The sequence below is a fragment of the Thermobia domestica genome, chromosome 14 (assembly GCF_964235325.1).
Source record: "Thermobia domestica chromosome 14, izTheDome1.hap1.1, whole genome shotgun sequence".
Lineage (NCBI taxonomy): Eukaryota > Metazoa > Arthropoda > Insecta > Zygentoma > Lepismatidae > Thermobia > Thermobia domestica.
Window position 1 is genome coordinate 31,373,115 of NC_137467.1, and position 22,154 is coordinate 31,395,268.

The 22,154-nt window shown below is 36.7% G+C and overlaps 1 protein-coding gene across 1 annotated transcript in view; it reads right to left on the reverse strand.

The window, feature by feature from the left end:
* LOC145669609 (calcium-responsive transcription factor-like) overlaps nt 1-22,154 on the reverse strand; it is a 126,243-nt gene that overhangs the window by 18,244 nt on the left and 85,845 nt on the right. Inside the window, exons 4-8 of the mRNA XM_081737835.1 lie at nt 19,900-20,026; nt 17,190-17,379; nt 11,499-11,589; nt 6,505-6,636; nt 5,101-5,277 (exon numbers count right to left, since the gene is read on the reverse strand). Of these exons, the coding sequence (XP_081593961.1) occupies nt 5,101-5,277; nt 6,505-6,636; nt 11,499-11,589; nt 17,190-17,379; nt 19,900-20,026 (717 nt within the window). The remainder of the gene's footprint in view (nt 1-5,100; nt 5,278-6,504; nt 6,637-11,498; nt 11,590-17,189; nt 17,380-19,899; nt 20,027-22,154) is intronic.

Sequence of the window (22,154 nt, forward strand, 5' to 3'; positions counted from 1 at the left end):
CTTAGTGCCGTATATAGACCAAGTGATGAGTGAAGTAGTTGTTCGTGAATGGGTTCGTTCGTTTAAAAGTGGACGAACGCTCATGACGAAGACAGGAGTGGCAGACCATCAGTGGTCATTGATCGACTCGTTCAGAAAATTGATGAAAAAGTTTGTGAAAATCGTGATTATCATTTCTTCATGCATATGAAGAAGTGGCTTGGATTTCAGCGCTTTGCGATGAGGAGGAGCTGAAAGATGCAGCCACAGGCTGGCTCAAGGCACAGGTGGGAAATCTTTATGCTGATGGAATTTCTGAACTAGTGTAGAGATATGATAAGTGCTTGAATGCTTATGAAAACTATGTTGAAAAATAGAGCGATTTCAGATGCATATAATAAATTCTTGTTATTTGCTTTGGTGTTTCTTTTTTCAACCAATCGGAGGTTACTTTCCGAACCCCCTCGTAAAAAAAAAAAAAAAAAAAAAAAAAAAAAAAAAAAAAAAACCTATGGAAGAATCTTTGCTTGGAGGAGTTATAGGCTAAATAAGTTATTATTTTGTTCGTTTATAAAAATAATTATTTATTTTCTTTCAAATACTCCACATGCTATGCAGGTGACAAAAGCAAAATGAACATTAAACATCAATATAACTACCCTTCATGTTCCCAATAATAACCAAACGCTCAAAATATTTAGAAGCAGTACATCATTTGGGTGTTATTAGGAACATGAAGGTTAATAATTTTTATGTCACTTTAAATAAATGTTCCTTAAATATATAAGAAATTAGAATAACCATTTATTGATGCATACACCGAAATTTCCGCCACTAATGTGAAGATATTATTTTCAAACTATTAAGGAACTTATTCAACACAGCAATAGGAAACTATTCTCCAAAGTAACTGAATAACAAAAGTGTTTGTTGAAGAAACAACCAATAACTCCCATAATACTACAGACAGCGACAAAATGTTTCGATGAACCACCATTGTCTTCGTCAGTACATTGAAACAGTTCGTCGCTCTTTGTGGTATTACAGAATGCTTATTGGCAAGTTCTTTAATAATTTAAATATAGGTTCAATGTTATCTTTAAGCTAACAAATGCGTTTTCGTAAGACATCTTTGCACAAGTGTACAGCTTTGTTTAAAAATTCTGGCCACTTACTTTTCTTTTAAATGACATATTCTCAAAATTATACATAAGCAAGTTCCTATTGGTTTCAACGAAAATCTTCATGGATAAGAGTATTAGAATAAATAGCTGAAGGCCTTATTTTTTTTAAGCTAATTAAAACAAAGTTTATGATTAATTACCTCACTGAGACCAAAGATTTGCAGAAAATCATTTAACAGAAAAGTAGTTACAGTAAAACCTGTCAACTTGGCCACCTCTCTAAGTTGGCCACCTGCTTATCTTGGCCTAGTTCGTCTTGAACCTGCATTTTCCCATAAGACATTCGTTGCTTACTACTCTATAAGTTGGCCACCTGTCTATCTTAGAAGTTGGCCACACTGAAGCAATATTTATCCTATGATGATAATGATAAATTTACCTGCGTATCTTGGCCACGCAAAATACCATTTTGACTTTTTTCATAATTCTTTCGTATTCCCATATGAGAGGCAGATGTTCTGTATTTGTGACTGGACACAAAGAAGCATAAATTCGCACGATTTGTTCTTGGAGGTCAATGGCCAGAATACTACCCTCAGAAAGGGGTGGTGAAGGAAGATGTGAATAAGAAAAAGCACGTACAGGAATTCAGGAAATGGTTATAGGTATTTGTTTACCCTGTCTCTTTTGGTAAAACCATTAGCTATATCATCTCCTCTCATCAGTGGGGAGCTTTAGTAATTCCCGAAAATTCTCAAGGTTAAAACTAACCATCTCAATTGTCAACTATTGGCACCTGTCGGCTTGTCAAAAGACAGCGGAGTTTTTGAGATATAAATTCCCTCAAGATTTTCTCAAAACATCTTTTGCTCCGAGGGAAACACTTCTAGCTCATTAACAAGAGGTAGTTAACTTCAATATTAGAATGTGCATATCTGACAAAAAGAATAAAACAAATACGTCTAGAATGAACCACCATTCAGTAACAACTGAAAAGATGTCATATAAATTGCATATGAATTTCTCAATTTATAACTTAGCTTTTCGTTTTCAATCTGAATAACTCAGTGTGCTACAATAACAATTTCAATAAACTGCGTACATACGCTTCTGTTTTATGGTTGCTTGTGTTATTGTGTTTTCAATCCGAATAATCCAATGTACCAATGTGCATACCTTCTTCCGGGAAGAGAAAGGTATGCACATATATTAAACATACTATAGTAATATTTTCTAGTACTGTGTATTTTTATGATTACTCTATATACATTATTTATAAGTAGCTGTCGTGCCACTGCTTATTAAAATTTTACAATCAAATAATACTAGAAATCCTATTCTAAAAATACACAAATCACACTTATTTTCTGCAAGTTGGCCACCTGTCTAAGTTGGCCACTCATCGTTGGAACCGATGGTGGCCAACATAGACAGGTTTCACTGTATTGTGAAACTGGAAATCCTGGTAGAAGCTGAAGGACCTTCTAAAGGTAAATTACAAACTTCAAAGAAAACAGGAAGATGGAAATAAATACAGCTGGATCATTCCGACAACTCGAAAGAGATGTTCCGTCAACTGACGTTATGTGTATCAAAACCAGCCTATTACAAAGAAGTACAATAAGAAAGAGAATTTTTGTTACCAACAAAAAGACAGAAGACCCGAAATTCAACGTGTGGAATATAAAATGTGGTTTCATAAAAACTATGAGACAGGTAAGTGTCTATCAGTCAATAGCTGGCTGCCAGGAGTGTGAAGACGGCTGTGAACTGTTGGATGATCATGATTTTTTTTTTTTTCTCCAAAATACATCTACGTTAGGAGAACCTACAAAGGTCTGGACAGGTTTGTTACGGGAGCGGATCCAGGACGGACTTCTGGGAGGGCGATGGGTTGTAATACTGTACTTAGAGCTACTTTTAAGAGCTCCAAACTCTGGGACGGGTTTTATTTATATATAAAATAAGAAAGTTTCCTCTTCTGGGGGAAGGGGGATCGCCCCCCTGGATCCGCCCCTGATTCCTTAAATATGTATTATTATTTGCTGCAGACTTCTTTTTCCTGTTTGCAATTGTGCTCTCTTCTTGTATTGGGTTGAAAACTTGAAAATCTGTTTCTATTTTCATAAGGTTGCAATATCTGTTTTCCTATTGTAAGAAAAGCATTAATAAACTGTAGCTAGTTTCTAATATTAAACACCCAGCTAGTGGTAATTTTAGAGCAAGAACCTACGTAGCTCATGTATTATTCCTTTTTTCTTTGTTGTTGAAAATAAATGGTTTCTAATATTCCGAATTGGTGGAAATATTCGCACCGTTTACTCTAAAATGCATCTTGTATTAATAGCTTCCTCATTATTATTAGTTACACAATGTTTCAACTCCAAATTTATAGAAGAATTCATTATACCAACAATTTAAACTGAAAATTAAAAAAAGTATATTTTATATATATAGTTTTGACGTACTGAAAAAAAAGTGGCCTGTTATTAATGTTTCTACACTTCTTTTTTCCATTGAATGTCTGTGTTTATTCAACTTTTAAAAAAAATATTTATCTAGCGCTATATACACATACACCACTGCTCGTAAAATTAGTATATTCGATGGTTACGACGAATTCTCAAACAATGTCCTAATGACGCGTAAGTTCTGTATTTAACTAAAAGTCTAATGTACGTACAATCAATGGACAAAAAATTGATGAAACAAATATTCCAATAATGATAGTGTTAACAAAAATGAGACCGGCTTTCCAAAGTACGAACTGTGTTCAGTTTCAAGCCATTTTAAATTCAGTAACAAGATAATACTATTAAAGGATAAAGTTATACGCGATGTTGACAATTTCGTGTATTCCTGCCAACTGCAGACAAAAAAAGTAACGCTTTAACCTTTTCACAAGGCGAAAATGTCTCCTGATTGGTTGAAATGAGTCAAGTGACCAAAACAACGTCATCACTTCTAGACCACAGAATAAATACAGTCTTGAGATTGGCGAAAAATACGAACTCTCATTAATAGTAACTAATGAAAGTAATCTTTCACCGCAACGCGAACTGTGTAATTCTTGGATACCAGGGTTCCTAATCGGACGTCAAAGTTGCTGTAAGTGCATAAAAATATCTAATTTACGCAAAACTTGGGGCTGCGTTCCACGAACAAAATGTGAACATTTCTTGGATGCTATTATCGGTCGCAAACTTTTCAGCGAAGTAAATAGCAAGACTTATTAGGGTAAATATTTTTTCTCTATATATTTCTTATTCACATTTACCCTTTTATAGTTGCCAACTGAAATATTCCGAATGCTGACCGATTTATACATTAATTCATGTATGTCCACCAGAGTACAAGTTTTTTAGTTTTTCAGTTTAGTCTTGTGTTCGAAGCAGAAGGGGAAGAAGTGTTAAAGAAGTCACGCTTAAAATTTAACATAATGGACGCTTGTGTTTTTGACATTCATGGAATAATGTTTGAGTACGTTCATACTAGGGACCAGTCAATCAGCAATACTACATTGGAGTTTTGACCAGACTTCGCGGGAAAGTAAGAAGAGATCTCAATTGTGAAAATATAAATGGATTCTCCACAAGTACAATGCACCGGCTCATAAAGCTTTAACCATCAGACAATTTTTGGCGCGTAAAAATGTTACTATCACTAAACTTTCCCCTACTCACGGGATCTGGCACTATGTTCCTTTTTTCTTTTTCCAAGACTGAAGTCTGACTTCAAGAGAACATGTTCTAACTCAGTTGAAGAAGCTAAATCGAAAACCACAGATCGAAGTGAACCCAAAGAAATCAGTACCAACAGTGACAGCGACGAATGTACGAGACTATTTCGTAGGCGATGACCACATCAGGTACTAATGCGAAAAGAACAAGAATCTTAAGCCCGTACTTTTTGTGACATCTTGTAGTTATTTAATTAGCTTAAATGCACTACTACTATTATTATTATTATTACAAACCACTACATAAGACATACTTACCGCAGATGTTTCCTAATAACAGTTACCCGCGTTTCTCCTTTCTCAACGAACAGACGAATGGCTTCGGATAGTGAAGGATGCATTTGAGATTTGCATGGAGTAGTAGTTGTGTTCTCACTATCATTACTAATATCGTGATACTCATGAACTGCATTTGTTGGAAGTTGTACATACCACCTACGGCGATAAAACATTAATTAAAAATAAATAAACAATAATAAATTATGAGTGAAGGAATTTTGCTTCTCCTGGTAACAACGACATTACGAAGTTTCAAAAATAACATTGCTAGTTTCAAACAATGGCTACTAGATGAAGGAAGCACAGGCCGATACACAAGTCATTTACTTTTATGCAATACGTTTCCTCATTTGTCATACAGTTATTCTTGAAGGTTCGTTATTCCAGAAATTAAAAAAAAAAAAAAAAAAAAAAAAAACAATCAATTCTCTCTTTCATTAAAACATTTCTAGCTGAATGCAAAATATAATCATTTCAAGTTCAATATGTATTACTTTCCCTTGAAATCTACCAGAAATAAATTATCTCGAAAGTATGTCATGCTTGATCCATCCATGAAATACACGATATAGTACTCACAAATCAATAAATCACCAATCTCTCCTGATACTGAATATCTCCACCGGGTAGAAACCCAAGCGCTATACTGCCGATATAGCACGGCCACAACTAAACGCTCCCGAGTTTTCACGCCACCGTACTCACTTAACCAGCAAGGACACGGCCACTTTCCTATGTTCTGATTCTCTATTTTTCCATTCCCGATTACCTAGTCATTTCAATATTGAAGTGGCATAAAGTGCAATACATAATTAAAACACCTGCTGTGGAATAACTTGAAAAATCAGTTAGTGTGAAAACTACAAGTTATAATGAATTAATATTAGTTTTACTGTGAAAAGTAATCAATGGTATTATGTTTTCAAGATAATGTCGTTCAAATGTCTTCCTTCGCTTCGGTAAGTGGAATAGATTCTGAAGATCCAATTTTTGCACATACATTACGCGGTAAATTCACAATGGTGCGTTCAATGTTTCCTTTCAGTCTATGAATTATTCATGGCATATTCCTATAGATCTGAATACTTGGACTAATCCCATGGAAAATAATCAAGCAATTCATGCTGGGATTTGTTTGACCATTTGCTTTAGCACTGTCCATGTGACAAACTGATGCGACCTAAACATGATTTATGAATGTACTATTTAAATTGATCAGCTTAGAATAATTAAACTACCATGATCACGAAGTCTGTTTCTAACAAGAAATATTTATCTTAAATAATGTAATTTGGACAGATTATGTCGCCCCTCGAAACTTGCCGCCCTGGTTCTGATCTGTTTTGACTAATATCAGTTCTGAAAAACGGAAAAGATACCAACCTTTCTTCTCCTCCTTTGTACCCGCTGGTCTTCACTGAGGTAAATGCTTGAGCCATTACATCCTTCAACATCTTACCGGAAGACATATCAACTTTGTACCTTGGGAACTTCTTCACTTTCTTTATATATATTCTACAACAATAAAAAAACATCATTAACATTTGAAAGTTTTCAACAAAAATATTTACAAAAACTTAAATATCCATATCTGTTTTACAAGCTACGTAAGTTGATTCTTACATCTACGTAAGTTGATCACAATATGATACTTTATTCTTTCAGGGTAAAGCTTGGACCTGAGGTTGTAGAATTTAATATTCCTCTACAGTTTGGTGTCTATTCGTTGTATGAATGTAACATTTCTCCTCTATTTACAAATGAGCAATATTGTTGAAAATAGAGTTCGGTGGCACTTACAATATGAATGAACTGGAAATAAAATCAAACTTATTACGAGAGAGAGAGAGAGAGAGAGAGAGAGAGAGAGAGAGAGAGAGAGAGAGAGAGAGCAACGCAATGATAGTTAAGTTTGGTAGCATTGTGTTTGAGACTTACGCAGAGATATGGTGAAAAAATTATTCACATACTACCGTACACGGTAATCCATAGTTGTGGAAATAGCCAAATAAAATTGGACTTGTGAAAAAAATATGAAATCAAAACATGTGGGTGAGATATAAAGAGGAAGAGAACATGGAAAGACACACAACCACCTCTGGAGCCATCTTAAAAGCCGCCATATTGGATCAGGATCAAACTTCTTAAATGAAAAACATAGCGTGTGAAAGAAATATAATAATTTCAATACTAGGTTTCGAAAATTATTATTCGAACTTACCCATTTCGTACATAGACAATTGGTTGTTTTATTGGATAATTTGGATAATTGGACAATTTAGATATCTTCCTCAAGTAACAGAGGACTTCACATGCAAATTTAGATAAGGATATATATATTGAAAGTCACTTTTAGGAATAACATATCTTCTCATTCCACGATTGTACGTTAAAAGCACCGAACAGTAACTGCATGTGAATGATGAGAGAGAATTGATGGAATGAAGACACGTGGAAAGAAACAAGGAACCATACAGAATCAATGCTATTATTCAGCACAAACTCACATGCCAACGCTAGCACAAGATGCAAAAGTTCTACTACTTTGTCTGTACTTTTCCAACCGGTATCGCAAAGCTTTACGAAAGGTGTCGCAAAGTTTTAGAGTTTAAAAATAACTTTTATTCCATCCAAACTTTATACAATACATTTACCACGAAGCCTTTAATAAGGGAAAGTTAAAATCAATTTTGACAGACTACATCAATGAACGCTTGCAACGGGAACAATGTTCATCTCCATGTTCAATTATAACAACCTAATATATCGTGATGTCATGGGCGTTTGGTGGGGTCGGTCTATCGTCAGTTAAAACACTGAACTAGCTACTTTATTCCCTTTGAGAAATAGCAGGTAGCAAAAGTTATGTCTTATCTACATCTTTACCTAGATTTCTTACCCTAACAATGATTACTGACGAAGAGTGCTGTGGTTGATTTATTGTATACAACATAATTAACTGTCTCTGTGCTGAAGAGAAAAGCTGAAGTTATTTTACAAGTCTTCCATTTGTGCCTAAAAACGTACGTAATGATTAACTTTCTCATATAATTCACAAAGGCACTAAGTTTAATGAATATCTTATATATAAAAGAGAACGTACAAAATCCTTTGTTCCCTCATCACGCTAATACGGCTGAACCAATTTCTTTTATTTTTGGGGGGTTATTAGGATTTGGACCCTAGATGGTTTTTATCATATCACTTTAATTTTTAATTACCAGTGTCTTGAGATAATTGACCATTCAAGTGTCCATAACGTACAAATCCTTTGTTAGATCATCATAGGTAAAAATAAACGTATTTATATGCAACCCGCATGACCGTGTCACTCGGCGGGTTAACATAAATGACAGGCGCTATAATGTTAACATTTACTGCAATCACTTGAAAGCGAAAAAGTAAAAATTATCTAAGTAACAAAGTTTATTGCGTTCCGGGGTGACCGCAGCGAAGCGGGGTGAACGCTGCTAGTCTTCAATAAATTAAAAGAACGTATTAAAACAATCTTTACATGTATTAACTTTCAGTAAGAAACGCAGAGGTTGATTCGTTTCCATCTGAACAAATTGAAGCTGTCGCTTACCTAAAATATTACCCCCTATCACCATCGATCATGTTTGATGTGTTGGTCACAGATATGGACTATTGCATGATATTACAGTTTCCATTGTAGAGACATCGTTGCTGCTATACCAGGGGTATATTTTCCCGTTCCTCGTTGCAGGTTTTCCATATGCTATAAACCGTATGAACCCGACGTTTGAGAAGTTCAAAAGCAAAGTAATCCTCGAGACTAGCATTTGGGCTTTTAACGGGAGCGTACATACCAGTTGCACTTGTCATTCGTCAGAGAAAGGGAAGTAATGTTTCTGCCATGTGGTTTGAAGCTTTGTCTAGTACAGTTCCACATAATGAGTGTCATCGCCAAACAAGGTTTGTTATTTTATCTGTGTAAACCGGAGACAGGACGTGTTCTTGATAATAAGTAGCATTGATTTTGACACTTTTTCCGACTCTATGAATCTTGAGCTTACTTCTGTGGCAAACACCAGTAACAAACCAGAAAATCTTTCGGGCAACTTTCTTTGCACTGACATACAAAGTCATATCGGTCTTGTTCATTAATACCTCTGTCGGCAATGACCCGAACTTTGCCAAAGTCCCTTAAAGAAATTCACGCTTCGTCCATTATCTTAACAGAGTCTCAATTTGTGATAGATTATACGATTCACTGTTGACTGGGCCACACGTTACGGTTTCAGCGTAACTCGCTGTTGTAATGGATTTTTACAGCCGCTATATCCCGGATCATCTTTAGCACAGGTCTTGAGAGTTTCTCTGACGATGTGGATTGTGGAGGAGTCTCATACGCTTAATGTTTAATCATAACACTAACAATAGCCCTTCTACCATAAAGTCATTGTTCCAACAATGTTCTACTATGTGGGAAATGGTAAGGTTTGCATGGAAAAAAGTCATGATGTACCCTTCCCAAAAGGGACTTTTAAGGCAGTGTTTTACCCAGTACAACCCCCTCACTCTGCTACTGAACAGCTGACAGACTGATACAAGTGTGGGTTCAGTTTTGCTGTCGTGTGAAACCCGGTTTGACAGATATCACTGCCTACATATTGTTCAGAAAGAAACGAATCAGCCTATACACACTAGTGTGCAAAACTGAAGTACGAAAGTAGCATAGGTAGGTGAAACTTGAACCATACATAGAAAGTAAAAATGAAATGAAATCTAAGTTTTACGTCCCACGGTTATGCCGGTTAGGCTAAAGGAGACGGTGATTATGAGAAATGAATAAAATGGTGGAATGAAGAAAGTGGGAGGAAACGGGAGAACCCCGAGAAAACCCACGCACAAGGTGTTTGTCTACCACAAAGTTCACTTGGTGACGGCCGGGATCGAACCCGGGACCCCAAGCACCAGATACATAGAAAGCAGTTCTACAAGATAACACAGGAAACAATAGAAAGAAATACATGATTAGGACAAAAATGACACTCTTATACAGAGGCAGTATCTTACACACTGAAAGCACTCATGACACCACCTAACATTACTGGAATGAAATGGTCCTTAAACGGTGTGTTAACAACGATGCATGCTCTACAAAGTACCCCTATGCTGCTCACAGAGCTAATAATAAAGTGTTGTAGTATGGAGTTTCATTATTCCACCAGCGCTACTGACAACTGCTGATAGTTCTTTGGTGCATCTGGACGTGCTACAAGACATCTCCCCCTAGTACCCCCACGTTCAATTCGGGAGAACAGGCAGACCAGTTCATTCGTTCTAAGAACTGCTCTATCTGGGCTATTCGATGCGGTCGCGCATTATCGTATATAAAGAAGTCGGGGCCGACTGCACCTCTGAAAAGATACACGGAAGAAGGAGTACAGTGTCAGTTGACCGGTGAATGTACAGCCATCAAAAACTGAGGGGTCGATATGCTCATGCAACATTATCCCTCCCAATACAAGAACCACCAAAATAATCATGTTCGACACTGCTGGTGGGTTCACTGCGTGTTCTCACCACTTACCAGAATCACTACTAAGACTGAACCTGATCTATCGGAGAAGAGAACACGACCCTACTCCTCGGTTCAGTCCTGATGTTCTTGACACCACAGCAAACGGTGCCGCTGAAGTGAGGATATCAATGGAAACACCATAATGACCGCCGGGCAAAGAGATCACCCCCATATAATCGACGTGTTACTATAGAGCGTGAGATTGGGTAATTTATAGTTCTCTTCGATGTTTATATAATTGCACCAACTCTTTGATGTCGGTGTCTTCTTGCCTGTTTCAGTATGTAGACGTCGTCCTCTGCTGTAGTCGATCATGATCAACCACCATTTCTCCTTCGCACAGCATTGTCTGTTCTTCGGAATGCTCCTCATACAAGTGAAACAATACTGTAGGTAATACCAAATTCCTAAGCAACACTCGTCACACTTCGTCCTTCTTCCAGTTTTCCGAAAATATCTTCCCGGGTAAAGAGACCCAAATGTTGTCTCTGGACTATGTTGTGAGTAACACACAACAGTGCATCTTAGCAGCTCTCTAACTCACACACACTTGTTTCGTTCCTCTCATTCAACTTCTCCTTCGTGTTGGGGAAGCAGACCTATTCGGCACTACGTCACGACGAGGCACGATATGCAACGTCTTGCTCCCTGTGTACGTGTGGGAGACTTCTAGCAACAAAGTGCCTAGCTTCCACTCATTTCTATTGACTACGTAATATTTTATGTTACTTTATCTATCTCGTCATTAAGTTTTGCACACCACTGTATATAACGAGCACCTGTAAATGATAAAATTCTAATTTTACACAATTTTTTTTATGCTTCTTACCTTGCAGGACAACTGAAGTCGGAGAAATTTTTAATGGTATTAAACTTTCTCCTTGGACCATATTGACACTCCATTACAATAGCTCGCTTTCCTAAAAGAAAGAAAAAAAAAATACAAACGAAATTAATAATCCAAACTTATTTTTACTTTTCGTTCATCAGATAAAATTCAATATCGAAAAAGATGAGTCAAAATCAATATATCGTTCTCTCTTGCAATAATAAGATTTCAGTTTATTATTATTACTTGCAGATACCCCGCCGGACTGAAAAACCATACTTGGAGCATCATTAGAATATATATATATAATCATCATCATAGGTATTCTGCCTTTACTGGCAGCTCACTTGCCGCAGCAGAGAAGCTTCCATGCTCCACGGTCCTCCGCCTTCTTCGTCTTCGCGTATGAAGTTTCTGTTCTTATATCATCCATTAATTGTAGTCTCCTTCGCCCCCTCCCTCTTTCCCGCCACCATACCCTCTAGGACGTCCCTCATGATACAATCTCTTCTTAGGCAATGTCCCAACCAGTTTCTCTTCCTCTTCCTAATAATATCTAAAAGTGTTCTTTTCTCACCCACCATTTCTAACACTCTCTCATTCGTTTTGCGCTCGACCCAACTAATTCTTTCCATTCTTCTCCACACCCATATTTCGAAGGCTTCCAGTCGATTTTCATAACCTTTACGTAATGTCCACGTTTCCGCCCCATAACGTACAACACTCCACACGAAGCATTTTATGAGTCTTTTTCTCAACTCTTTATTCAAGGTCCCACAAAACAGACTTTCTAATCATTCTACCTCCTACCGAAATGCCATCATCATCATGTAAACTTTTTTTCACTATTTCTTCTAGATAGACATTAAATAGTGTTGGCGAGAGGCAGCATCCTTGTCGAACTCCCCTTCCAATTGCACTCTCTTCCGTCAGTTCTTCCCCTATCCTAACACTTACTTGTTGGTTCATATATATTCGGTCTTGCAACAATTTGAAACATATGATGAAAAATGGATCCCGTCTCTTTTGACATTGAATTTCTAAAAATTTGCTAAAATATTTGCATCTTTCCTAAATTTATGATATGAAAAATATAAGCTAAGTTAACTAAATCTGCACATATTATTCGAAGTTTTAAGATAAGGTCATACAAAACCTAATTTCGGAGAAATTAATCAAACTTAAATGTTGCAGCAAATCAATGTGTAACTTACGGTTTGTCATTTCTGAAAACTAGCATATTATCTTGGGCAGCAAAGTAGTAATTCGCAAAACGTTTTTTGCATCTTCTCTTAAATTTATGATAAGCAAAATACCTGTTAAGTGACCTAATTCTAACAACTTAGCCACACAGCTGACGACTCGAACGAAGTTGACAGAGAGCAATGAAAACTTTGGATACGTCATTTTTGCTTCAGATACAAGGTATAATGTTTTTATATATAGTGGACATTTGGAATACTCTTCAAGGAATTTGGTTTTCCAAAACTCCTTTACAAATTTACTTTGTCCGTGTTTCCGTCCGGAAGACAAAATAATCAAGAATTTCTTGACGGACCACCGTAACTTGGGCCTGGATGTAGATGTTAAAACTAGTGGTGGGTATAAAAACCGGTTTTTGAAAATTTTCAAAAAACAGTTCGGTTTTCTACAAAACCGGTTCGATTTTCACAGGATCCGGTTTCGGTTTTCAAAACCGGTTCCGTTTTTCCCCCCAAATTTGTTCTATTTCTGACCAGAATAGTATTTCGTTGTTCTCCGGAAACCGATTCCGTTTCCAGAGAAATAGTTTTATATGTTTCTCAAAAGTTTTCGCTAAAACCAGTTTTGGTGAAAACTGAACCGGTTTTGAAAAAACCGAAATATCGGTTTTCGGATTTTGGTTTTTCTAGAAACCGGTTTCCGGTTTTGCCCATCCCTAGTTAAAACTTAGGAATTGAGTTCATTAAAGATGATGATCCATCCAACGGAAGTGGAGAAATAAACAATTTCTGGTTTTAACGTTAAACACTTTATAGAGATTAAACGGTAGATTTCTGGGCTTTCGGCGTCTAAGGCCATTTAGCCCGTCACGTTTTGAGGGATGACGTCTCTCGGCGAGCACACTATCCGGGGAAAGGGAAAGAAGAAAGGATTGGGGAAGGAAGAAAGCGGCCTGGTACCTATAAGTTAGGTACCACCCCGGCATTTGCCTGGTGTGAATGAGGAAAACCCAGGAAAACCTCATTTAGGATGGCTGGTCTGAAAAAGCGTTTTTCACTTTTTCGACCGAGTGACCCCACCGGGAATCGAACCCGAAGGCGAGAGCGTTAGCGACTACGCTACGCGGGGCCACCTCAATTAATATTGAAACCGCAACTAGTAGGAGATTACTACCACTTCCAGATTAAAGTGAAGATGGAATAAATTATCTTGGGGTCCTTAATTAATTGCAGAAAACCCCTTCTTGTTATACAGGGTGGCCCAAAAGTAGGTATACATCCCTGCATTGATGAAGTATAACATTCTAGCTTATAGGTTTATTTGCTTCGGCTGTTCCAAGATTAAGATATAAGTAAAAATACATTAAGAACAAATAATAAAGAAACTAAATCTACCTTATGGATAACAATAAAAAATTATATAAAAAGCAATGAGTTGAACTGTACAGGACTGTATACCTACTTTTGGGCCACCCTGTACATTACCGTTTTTACCTTTTAGTGATCAACGTTAAAACCGGAAGTGGGTGATTTGTACCCGTTCCGGTGAATGGATCACCTTCATTAACGAAACTGATTTTTAACATTTGATCCTCTACATTGTGGCCAACGTTATGGTGATAGATGAAGTAGTTTTTTTTTTTTTCTTTCTTCCTCCTGAACGACGGACACAGACAGCTAAATACTTATAGGAGTTTTGCTTCGTAAGTCAAACTCCTTAAAGACTGGATTCGGACCCAAATGATTTTTCTACGTCAGAGTTCTCAAGAGTGCCGAAGTCTTCTTACTTTGTGTGAATCGAAGGTTTACACCCCTTAGCCCACTTAAACCACCTTGAGGAACCAAACAAGGCAGTAATACGTGGGTGGATCAAACAGTAGTGCCTCTCGCTTATAATTTTGTTTCTATTGCGGCTACTGAACCATCTACGCTTTCTGACATTATAGAGCTAACCTTACTCTATTAATGCAGTCTTTTCGTTCTCAGATTAACTGCTTAGAACCATAATTCTGAAGCTAAAAGAAAAAGTCGTCACTGAATTTCTGGCAAGAAGGTTGTCCACCTAAAGAAATGCATAATCGCTTAAAAATGTTTATGGGGACGCTAATAATGGACATCAGCAATGCACGGTGTTAGAAGTAGTTGTTTCAAAACGGAGAAACAGAAATTGCAGATAAACTGAGAAACAGCCGGCAGACATCATCAGTCACATACCCAAAACAAGAATGTGATGATGAGTTGAGTCGAGAAGACAAGAGCATTACAGTTCAGAACTAGTGAATGCTACGATTTAGTCCCTTCTGACTTTTACCTGTTTGGACCTATGAAAGAAAAATTACGTGGTTTCAGATTCAATAACTTGAATAAAGTAAAAACAGCATTAAAATCATGGGTCAACAGGCAAACCCCTGAAATTTTTCACAATGTTTTTGATGCCCGGGTTTGACGATGGCGAAAATGTGTTCAAAAGCATGGAGACTACGTTGAGCGCCAGTTTTATGTAGAGGACGGTTCAGGCTATGATCTGTAGTACGTTTTGCTGTCACATGTTCATTAATACATTTTTTTATGGCACACAAGGCATTACCTTTTGATTCACCCTCGTATAATTACGTCCATTGAGAACTGAAATCAAAACTATGCCTTTCAGATTAATCCACGACCTCTTTTGAGCTTCATTTATTTTTTCATGTTTAATATTTTTAAAGTAATAGTGGCATTAGATCTAATGCAAGAATCACCAAACTGTCACTACTGGTGTAGTCCAACATATTTACATTACTACTTGATTTAAGAAGACGCATAATCAGTATTTATTAAAACTGTACTTACTTAAAAACATCCAAATTACAGTTAAACTATTGAACGTTCCGGAAAAAATGATTGCCACCCTCAGCACAGATCCTTTCAGAAAACTAACATTGCTTGTAGAACTATATCTCATTTTTTACCTTCTGCATATCATATTTCGTTCAACAAAACTTCCCTTGCACCTATATACCTCTCTTTCTATGCTCACCGGTATCATATGAAAGTGACGATACACAATTATTGAAACACTGTTTTGAAGCCTCAGTGATTTCACTTGTTCTTCATTTCACTTCACTAGTAAACGTAACTGATCTAAGAAAAATGACAAAACTTAAAAAACTGTATCTAGGGAACCTTGGTATCTTCTGACCAACAGATCTGTAATGTGCTCTTACGTTACGTTATTGGTAGACATAGTTAGGCTGAGAAAACTTAAAACTGTGCCTAAAATCCTTTACTGAAAAAAATCTTTTTTGAAAGGATAAATGTTTTTTTTTTTTTTGTTTTTATCGAAACGTTCACAGTTCAACTATAACTTGGTCATTTTTGAGTAAGTACAATTTTAAAAAACACAATTTACGCTACACTACAATAATTGTAATTAGTTTTGCATGGAAATATTGGTGTCAAAAGTACAAGAAAAATATGTCAAGGAAAGAACACTTAGCAATGCTGTTTAAAACGAACTTACATCTTCATGAAATTTAACCACCGGTAACAATTAATATTGCTCCTACGAGTTTATTCACTATTTCATATGACAGATATTCTGGACATGAACTGTCCGACTTGCTGTTCTTGTGATTAGCGCGTGCGCATTTTGGTGAACATGATTTCAGGTTTCATTTCACGTAAGACAACATTGAAATTTGAACGCATTATAGTGGTTAGAATTCTATCTTAAACTGTAGGTACAAGCCTTATATAGACTCGTTACTGAAAACGGATGATAAACTTCAACAAACAAGAAATAAATCGAACAGAAATTTACTTACTTTCATTCAATTTTGTACTATAAAGTAAAATCTGCAACAGTGTTTGTTTTACTCGTACCTTAAATTTCAATTTCTCAGAGTTCCCACTTATTTGGTAAGTACCAACTCCCTGACTTTTTCGGTTGTCAAGGTTTTCCAGATCGATGGGAACCCTGAAGTCTCAGTTCTATATTAATTACCGCAATGGAATATACTATACTGTAATATTTTATTATGTGATATAAAAGATGACTTTCTAATTGTCATTCTTAGGAAGACGATAACCTAGATGAAAATTAAGAATTATACAACATGGCAATAAAAACCATGACGCGACGTTATCGCAATAGTCTCGAACGGATTACTAAACGAAGGACTTTGGAAATTCCTGATTTTTTCATTATTATTCGATTTTCCCATAATTGAAATATATCGAAGTTGATTATTCGAAACTCATCTTTTCATAGAAAATTAGTTAAATTATACAAGTCGTCACATTACAGAGTAATATCATATGCTTAAAAATCTCATGGCTTCAGTAACTCGAGTCAGCTTATGAATGTAACAAATTGAAAATGTTTCTCTAATATTCTTTATTTTTTATTTTATTTTATTATTATTATTATTATTATTATTATTATTTATTTATTTATTTTTTTTGGTCATATGTTAACTATATCTTATATCTTATTTATATAGCTTACCTGAATTTATAAACGGAATGCCGTCAAAAGGAACATACTGTGACTTCCACATCAGTCTTGTGCTTTCTAATTTTGACCCTGGACACTGTCTTGTTCCCCATTTGGTGTGTGTCAACAGTTTGTATGTATTTAGTACAATGGTTAACTCCGTTTCGCTTGCAACCCATCCTCGGTAGCTGTTACCCACCATCTGAAATAGCAAAACAAATAACAATTACACTATCATTATACTACCGATTAAATATTATGTACACAAATACAAGGAAGGATCAGAAATTAAGGTTACAAGGTTCCGGTCGAACCCCCCCCCCCCCACACACATACACGGTGTTTGTCTACCACAAAGTTCACTTGGCGCGAGATGGGATCGAACCAAGGACCCCAGGCACAAGAAGTGAACGCTCTACCACTGAGCCACCGTGGCCCCTGACTGGAGATCGAATCAGGAACCCCATGCACTAGAGGCGAGTACACTACCACTGAGCCACCATGCTTCCCGAACAGATAAGTAGACAGTCAGTGGTTTATGAAATGAAAAGTAGGTCTTAAACTTAGATAAGGTGGCCATCCCTGGTCTAGGCAAAAAGCGTCGAAAACTTATGAGAAAAATAAATGATGCAGGTCAAGTAATTAAACACAAGATATGGTGGAGTATCGGGTCGTCTACAAAAATGCGCAGACAATAGGAGAGAATTAAACAATAATTTGCACTTCGAATATGAAAACTAAAGTGTAATTTAGTAATACTGGACGAACTATGTAATCTGCTGGTATTCACAGTATGTGTTTTCGAAATGGTTTAAATTTATGTACTTTTGTCTTCCTTAACGTGTATGTCGTAGGATTAGAAAAATTATGGTACAACAAAATTTTCCCACATTGAATAGTAATAACAAGTAGTGGGCACAAAAAGCCCGGTGTTTAGAAAAATCGCAACCAATCCCTTTTCCTCTCAAAACTTTCGAAAAACGGTTCGGTTTTGTATCAAAACCGGTTTATTCTGTGGGTATAATCACAGTCCCTATGAAATATCAAGAGATTGTCGCCTACAGCATAACAGTGTAGCCACCATGTTTCATGGTAGAGAGGAGATAATTCAGGAGATAAAAGCTTCTTTCAGCGTCCACTGTATATAAACACATCCTGTTGTTGAAAAGACTCCCAGACCTTATTACGCGTTTTCAATTATCGGCGAACCATTTTCATCGCGCTAACATGTTGTTGGGAGTAATCAGTTTGAAAATTGTAACTCGACCACATGTGTTTAGATTACGCTACTCGCGACAGACTGTGATCGTAATAGGCTGGTCTAGGTATTTACTGAGTTTCGCACACTTTTGCCGCATTCGCTCTATGGTTGTTGGTGATAATCCTCAAGTTCGGCAATCATTGTCACTGAGGCTTCTCTTCATCCAATGATACTATTCGCCGATGTTATTCTATCACCAATTCTGCAGGTCATCATCACCTTGGATACTATTCTTTGTCAGACACCTAATACACTGGCCATCTTAGATACATTTAAACGTTAACTAACAGCGCACTCCCAATTTGGCCTCTGAAACACAGAGACATCTCCCATTTTCATCGCCACCTGTCTGCTTGCTACAATGAGCGCCTCCGTCCTAGTCTATCTGACGTACTACAGACGATCACCTAACACACCACTAACAATGGTTAGGGGTTGAACACATCCTCAGTATTCTACGTTTTCTAGATTAGCTGTTTGTATTATTTCGAAAACTATCTTTGTTTATATAAACTCAAAATTTCGCAGAAAGCTAAAAATTTATTTTATAATATAGCTCTAATCTATATTATAAAATTGAAAGTGACTGTGTTTGTGACTCTTAATCTTTAGAACAACCCGACCGAATCAAATTTTCAACATAGATGATGTTCGGGCCTGGGAGTATTTTTCTCTATTCACTTTGACGGTAGAATTTAGGGGAGGGGAGAGGTAAAAAACAAATAAAACTTAATAACTCTTGAACCACCCGACAGGTCTCAATCAAATTTTTAACATAGATGTGATTCGGGCCTGGGATGGTTTTTATCATTTCACTTTGACGGTACAACTTAGGGGAGGAGGTGATATATAAATCAACATGATCGAAAATGACGGATATTAGTGTCGAATTAATAGTTTTCGGGGTCGCTGAGACGAACAATGATACTTCCGATGCCGTTAAAAATCCGTCACTAAAAACAAAAATAGTACATTTCACGGGTACCAAACACACGAGATACGGAGTCGTGCATTTATTTTATTTTATTTTATTTTTAACCCAGCGAAGTGGGTAATCGATGCTAGTAATTTCAATAAGAAAAAAAGATCATAGTGCCTCTTCATCTATCTGCGATATCTCAACTTTGATTTCGTGGAGGTATTACGCCAAGGATAAAATGGTTAAGGCTTGACTTTAAGCAGTAATCTTGTCTCACATACTTTTCCTGTTTAAGAGGGTACTAATATAAATAAATCCATGAACCACTACTTCTTCTCTTTCTTTCTTGTACGTTTTAAAATATCTTACACTTTAACTTACGTGACAGACTAATTGTCTGGAAACCAGTTTACTCAGTTCTATTGGATAGAAGGTTACGGTAAACAACAAATATAATATTCTCCTCATATGGAATATTAATATTCAATGACCTAATAGTCAATATTACGTCCATTAATCCCAAACTTTCTTCTGCAACTTACCACGCAATCATTTAACAGAGATGCCCATAAAGGTTTGTCGGAGCAATTGTCAACTGAAGGAAGCGATGTATTACAGCCACTATTTGTGTCGGTTACACATTGTATGTCTGTGTTCCTTTCCTCTGAGCTGAAAAGAAAAATTTCGTTATTTTTTGGTGATAAGTTATTAATCTTAATGCAACGAAATACACATATTATTAGAGCAATGAAATAAGAGCAATTAAATCTCTCAGTAACGGATACTGATGGGACAAATGATTATTTGTCCGTAAATGAGATGTGCCCACTACAGAGAGGTTACAAAAATTTACATTACTTACAGTTCATATGTTAACTGTATGCAGTATACAGTAAATACATTAGTTCTGAATATTAATACAGGGTAATACTGTACTGAGTGTTCGAATAATTTGGGACATGAGGAGAAAATCCCCTCTATCAGGTAACCAAGAAAGTTCGTGCGGTTTTCGTCATTCATGAAATACAGAAAATAAAAATAAATATTTAATCTTTTCGAAATAATCGCCATTGGCTTCAATGACGTTCCCTACGGCCTTTTTTTTTTTTTTTTTTTAATCCTTTTTCCTGGAGTCCAAAGATTGTGATACAGCCTTTGTGACATCCATGTGTTTTCGAAACTGCTGTTCCCGCAGGTGGTTATCCATGGGCAAACAGGTAACAGTCCAATGGGTCGACGTCCGGGAAACAGGGTGGATGAGACAGTGCTTCCCAGCTTACTGTTTTGATCATCCCTTTGGTCGCTTTTACCATATGAGGTTTGGCAAGATCGTGAAGGAGAACTCTTCTTCTGTTGACCAGTGTTGACTCTCTACTTCTCGAGCAATGCACCTGAAATTCTTTGCAATTGTGACGAGTAGACTTCGGCTGCAATGGTTTTTCCGCTTTCTAGATATTTATAGTGGACTGTGCCAGTGCTGGTCCACCAAACACACAACATTATCTTCATTTGGCAAATGTCTGGTTTAGCAGCCAATGTGACCGAACCAGAAGTCGACCAATGATCCATTTTTCCTTACACCTCAAGATTTGGTCCAGGAACGAGGCTTTATTATGGCGCGACAGCAATGACAAGCAAATGTTTAACCACTGGAGCTTGTTTCCCTCGGACAGGACATGAGGAATCCACCTACTTAGCTTCCATGTCATCCCAAGGTTAGAAGATGTGATCAAATGGTTTCGTCAGATACTCCAAACCTATGTGCAAGCTCTTGAGAGGTTTGCTGAGGATTCTGCTTGATCTCCTCCTCCAGCTGGACTTTGTCGAGGGTGGATGGACGACCAACACAAGGCTTGTCTTTAAGATTCTAGTCTCCTGAAGAAAAGCCGCTAAACCACTTTTGAGCAGTCCGTTACACACTAACGTCTCTCCAAACGTGGAGCATATTCTTCTAGCAGCCTCTGCAGCTTTGTTTCCTAATTTGTACTCCTCAAGCAAAATAGAACTCAAACTCTCCCTTTCCAACGACATGTTCTTTCGAAGATTGCGCTTCCTACAAAACCGACAGCAAAACCTGCGATGCACTGAACAACTCTCTACTGAATAAAGTTTGAAAGGAATGTAAACATATGTCGTCATCAGAATCAATTTGATCACGCTAAAGCGACAAAAGTAACTGTTCTCAAAAACCATACTAACTTTCTTGGTAACCTGATATATAAAGATATAAAATTAACGCTGGAGGGTGTGTTTATATGGGCATATACTACAAAATATAATCCTTTGATAATTTTTTCGTCAAGTACAAGCATTACCTCTATAAGAATGCCTTTGCTAACTGATTGTGTTAAGACTAAAAGTAAACCAATAAGAACATGCAACAATGTTGAAAATGTAGCCAGAACCAATCAATCGACATGGTTTGTGAAATTCTTGGGGAAATGACCCCAATAGTTATCTACCCGCGGACACTAATTTCTGATCGAAATTTACTTGTAACTGCTGAATCAGTAGCAGAGGTCAATTGAAGATTTATTTTCAAATTTAATATATATATATATATATATATATATATATATATTGTATACTAAATTCATATGATGATGATGATAATTTCTCTCTTTTATGAAGAGATTACTTAAACGTTGAGTTTAAAAGAAGACTACTGAAAGTGTCTGTAAAGGGGAGGGTTCTCTCCCATAATAGTACATATATTTTTGCCGAAAAAAATATCCATATTATGGAGTGTCCGTTATTGAGATGTGTCCATTAAGGGAAGTATTACTGTATGCATTTT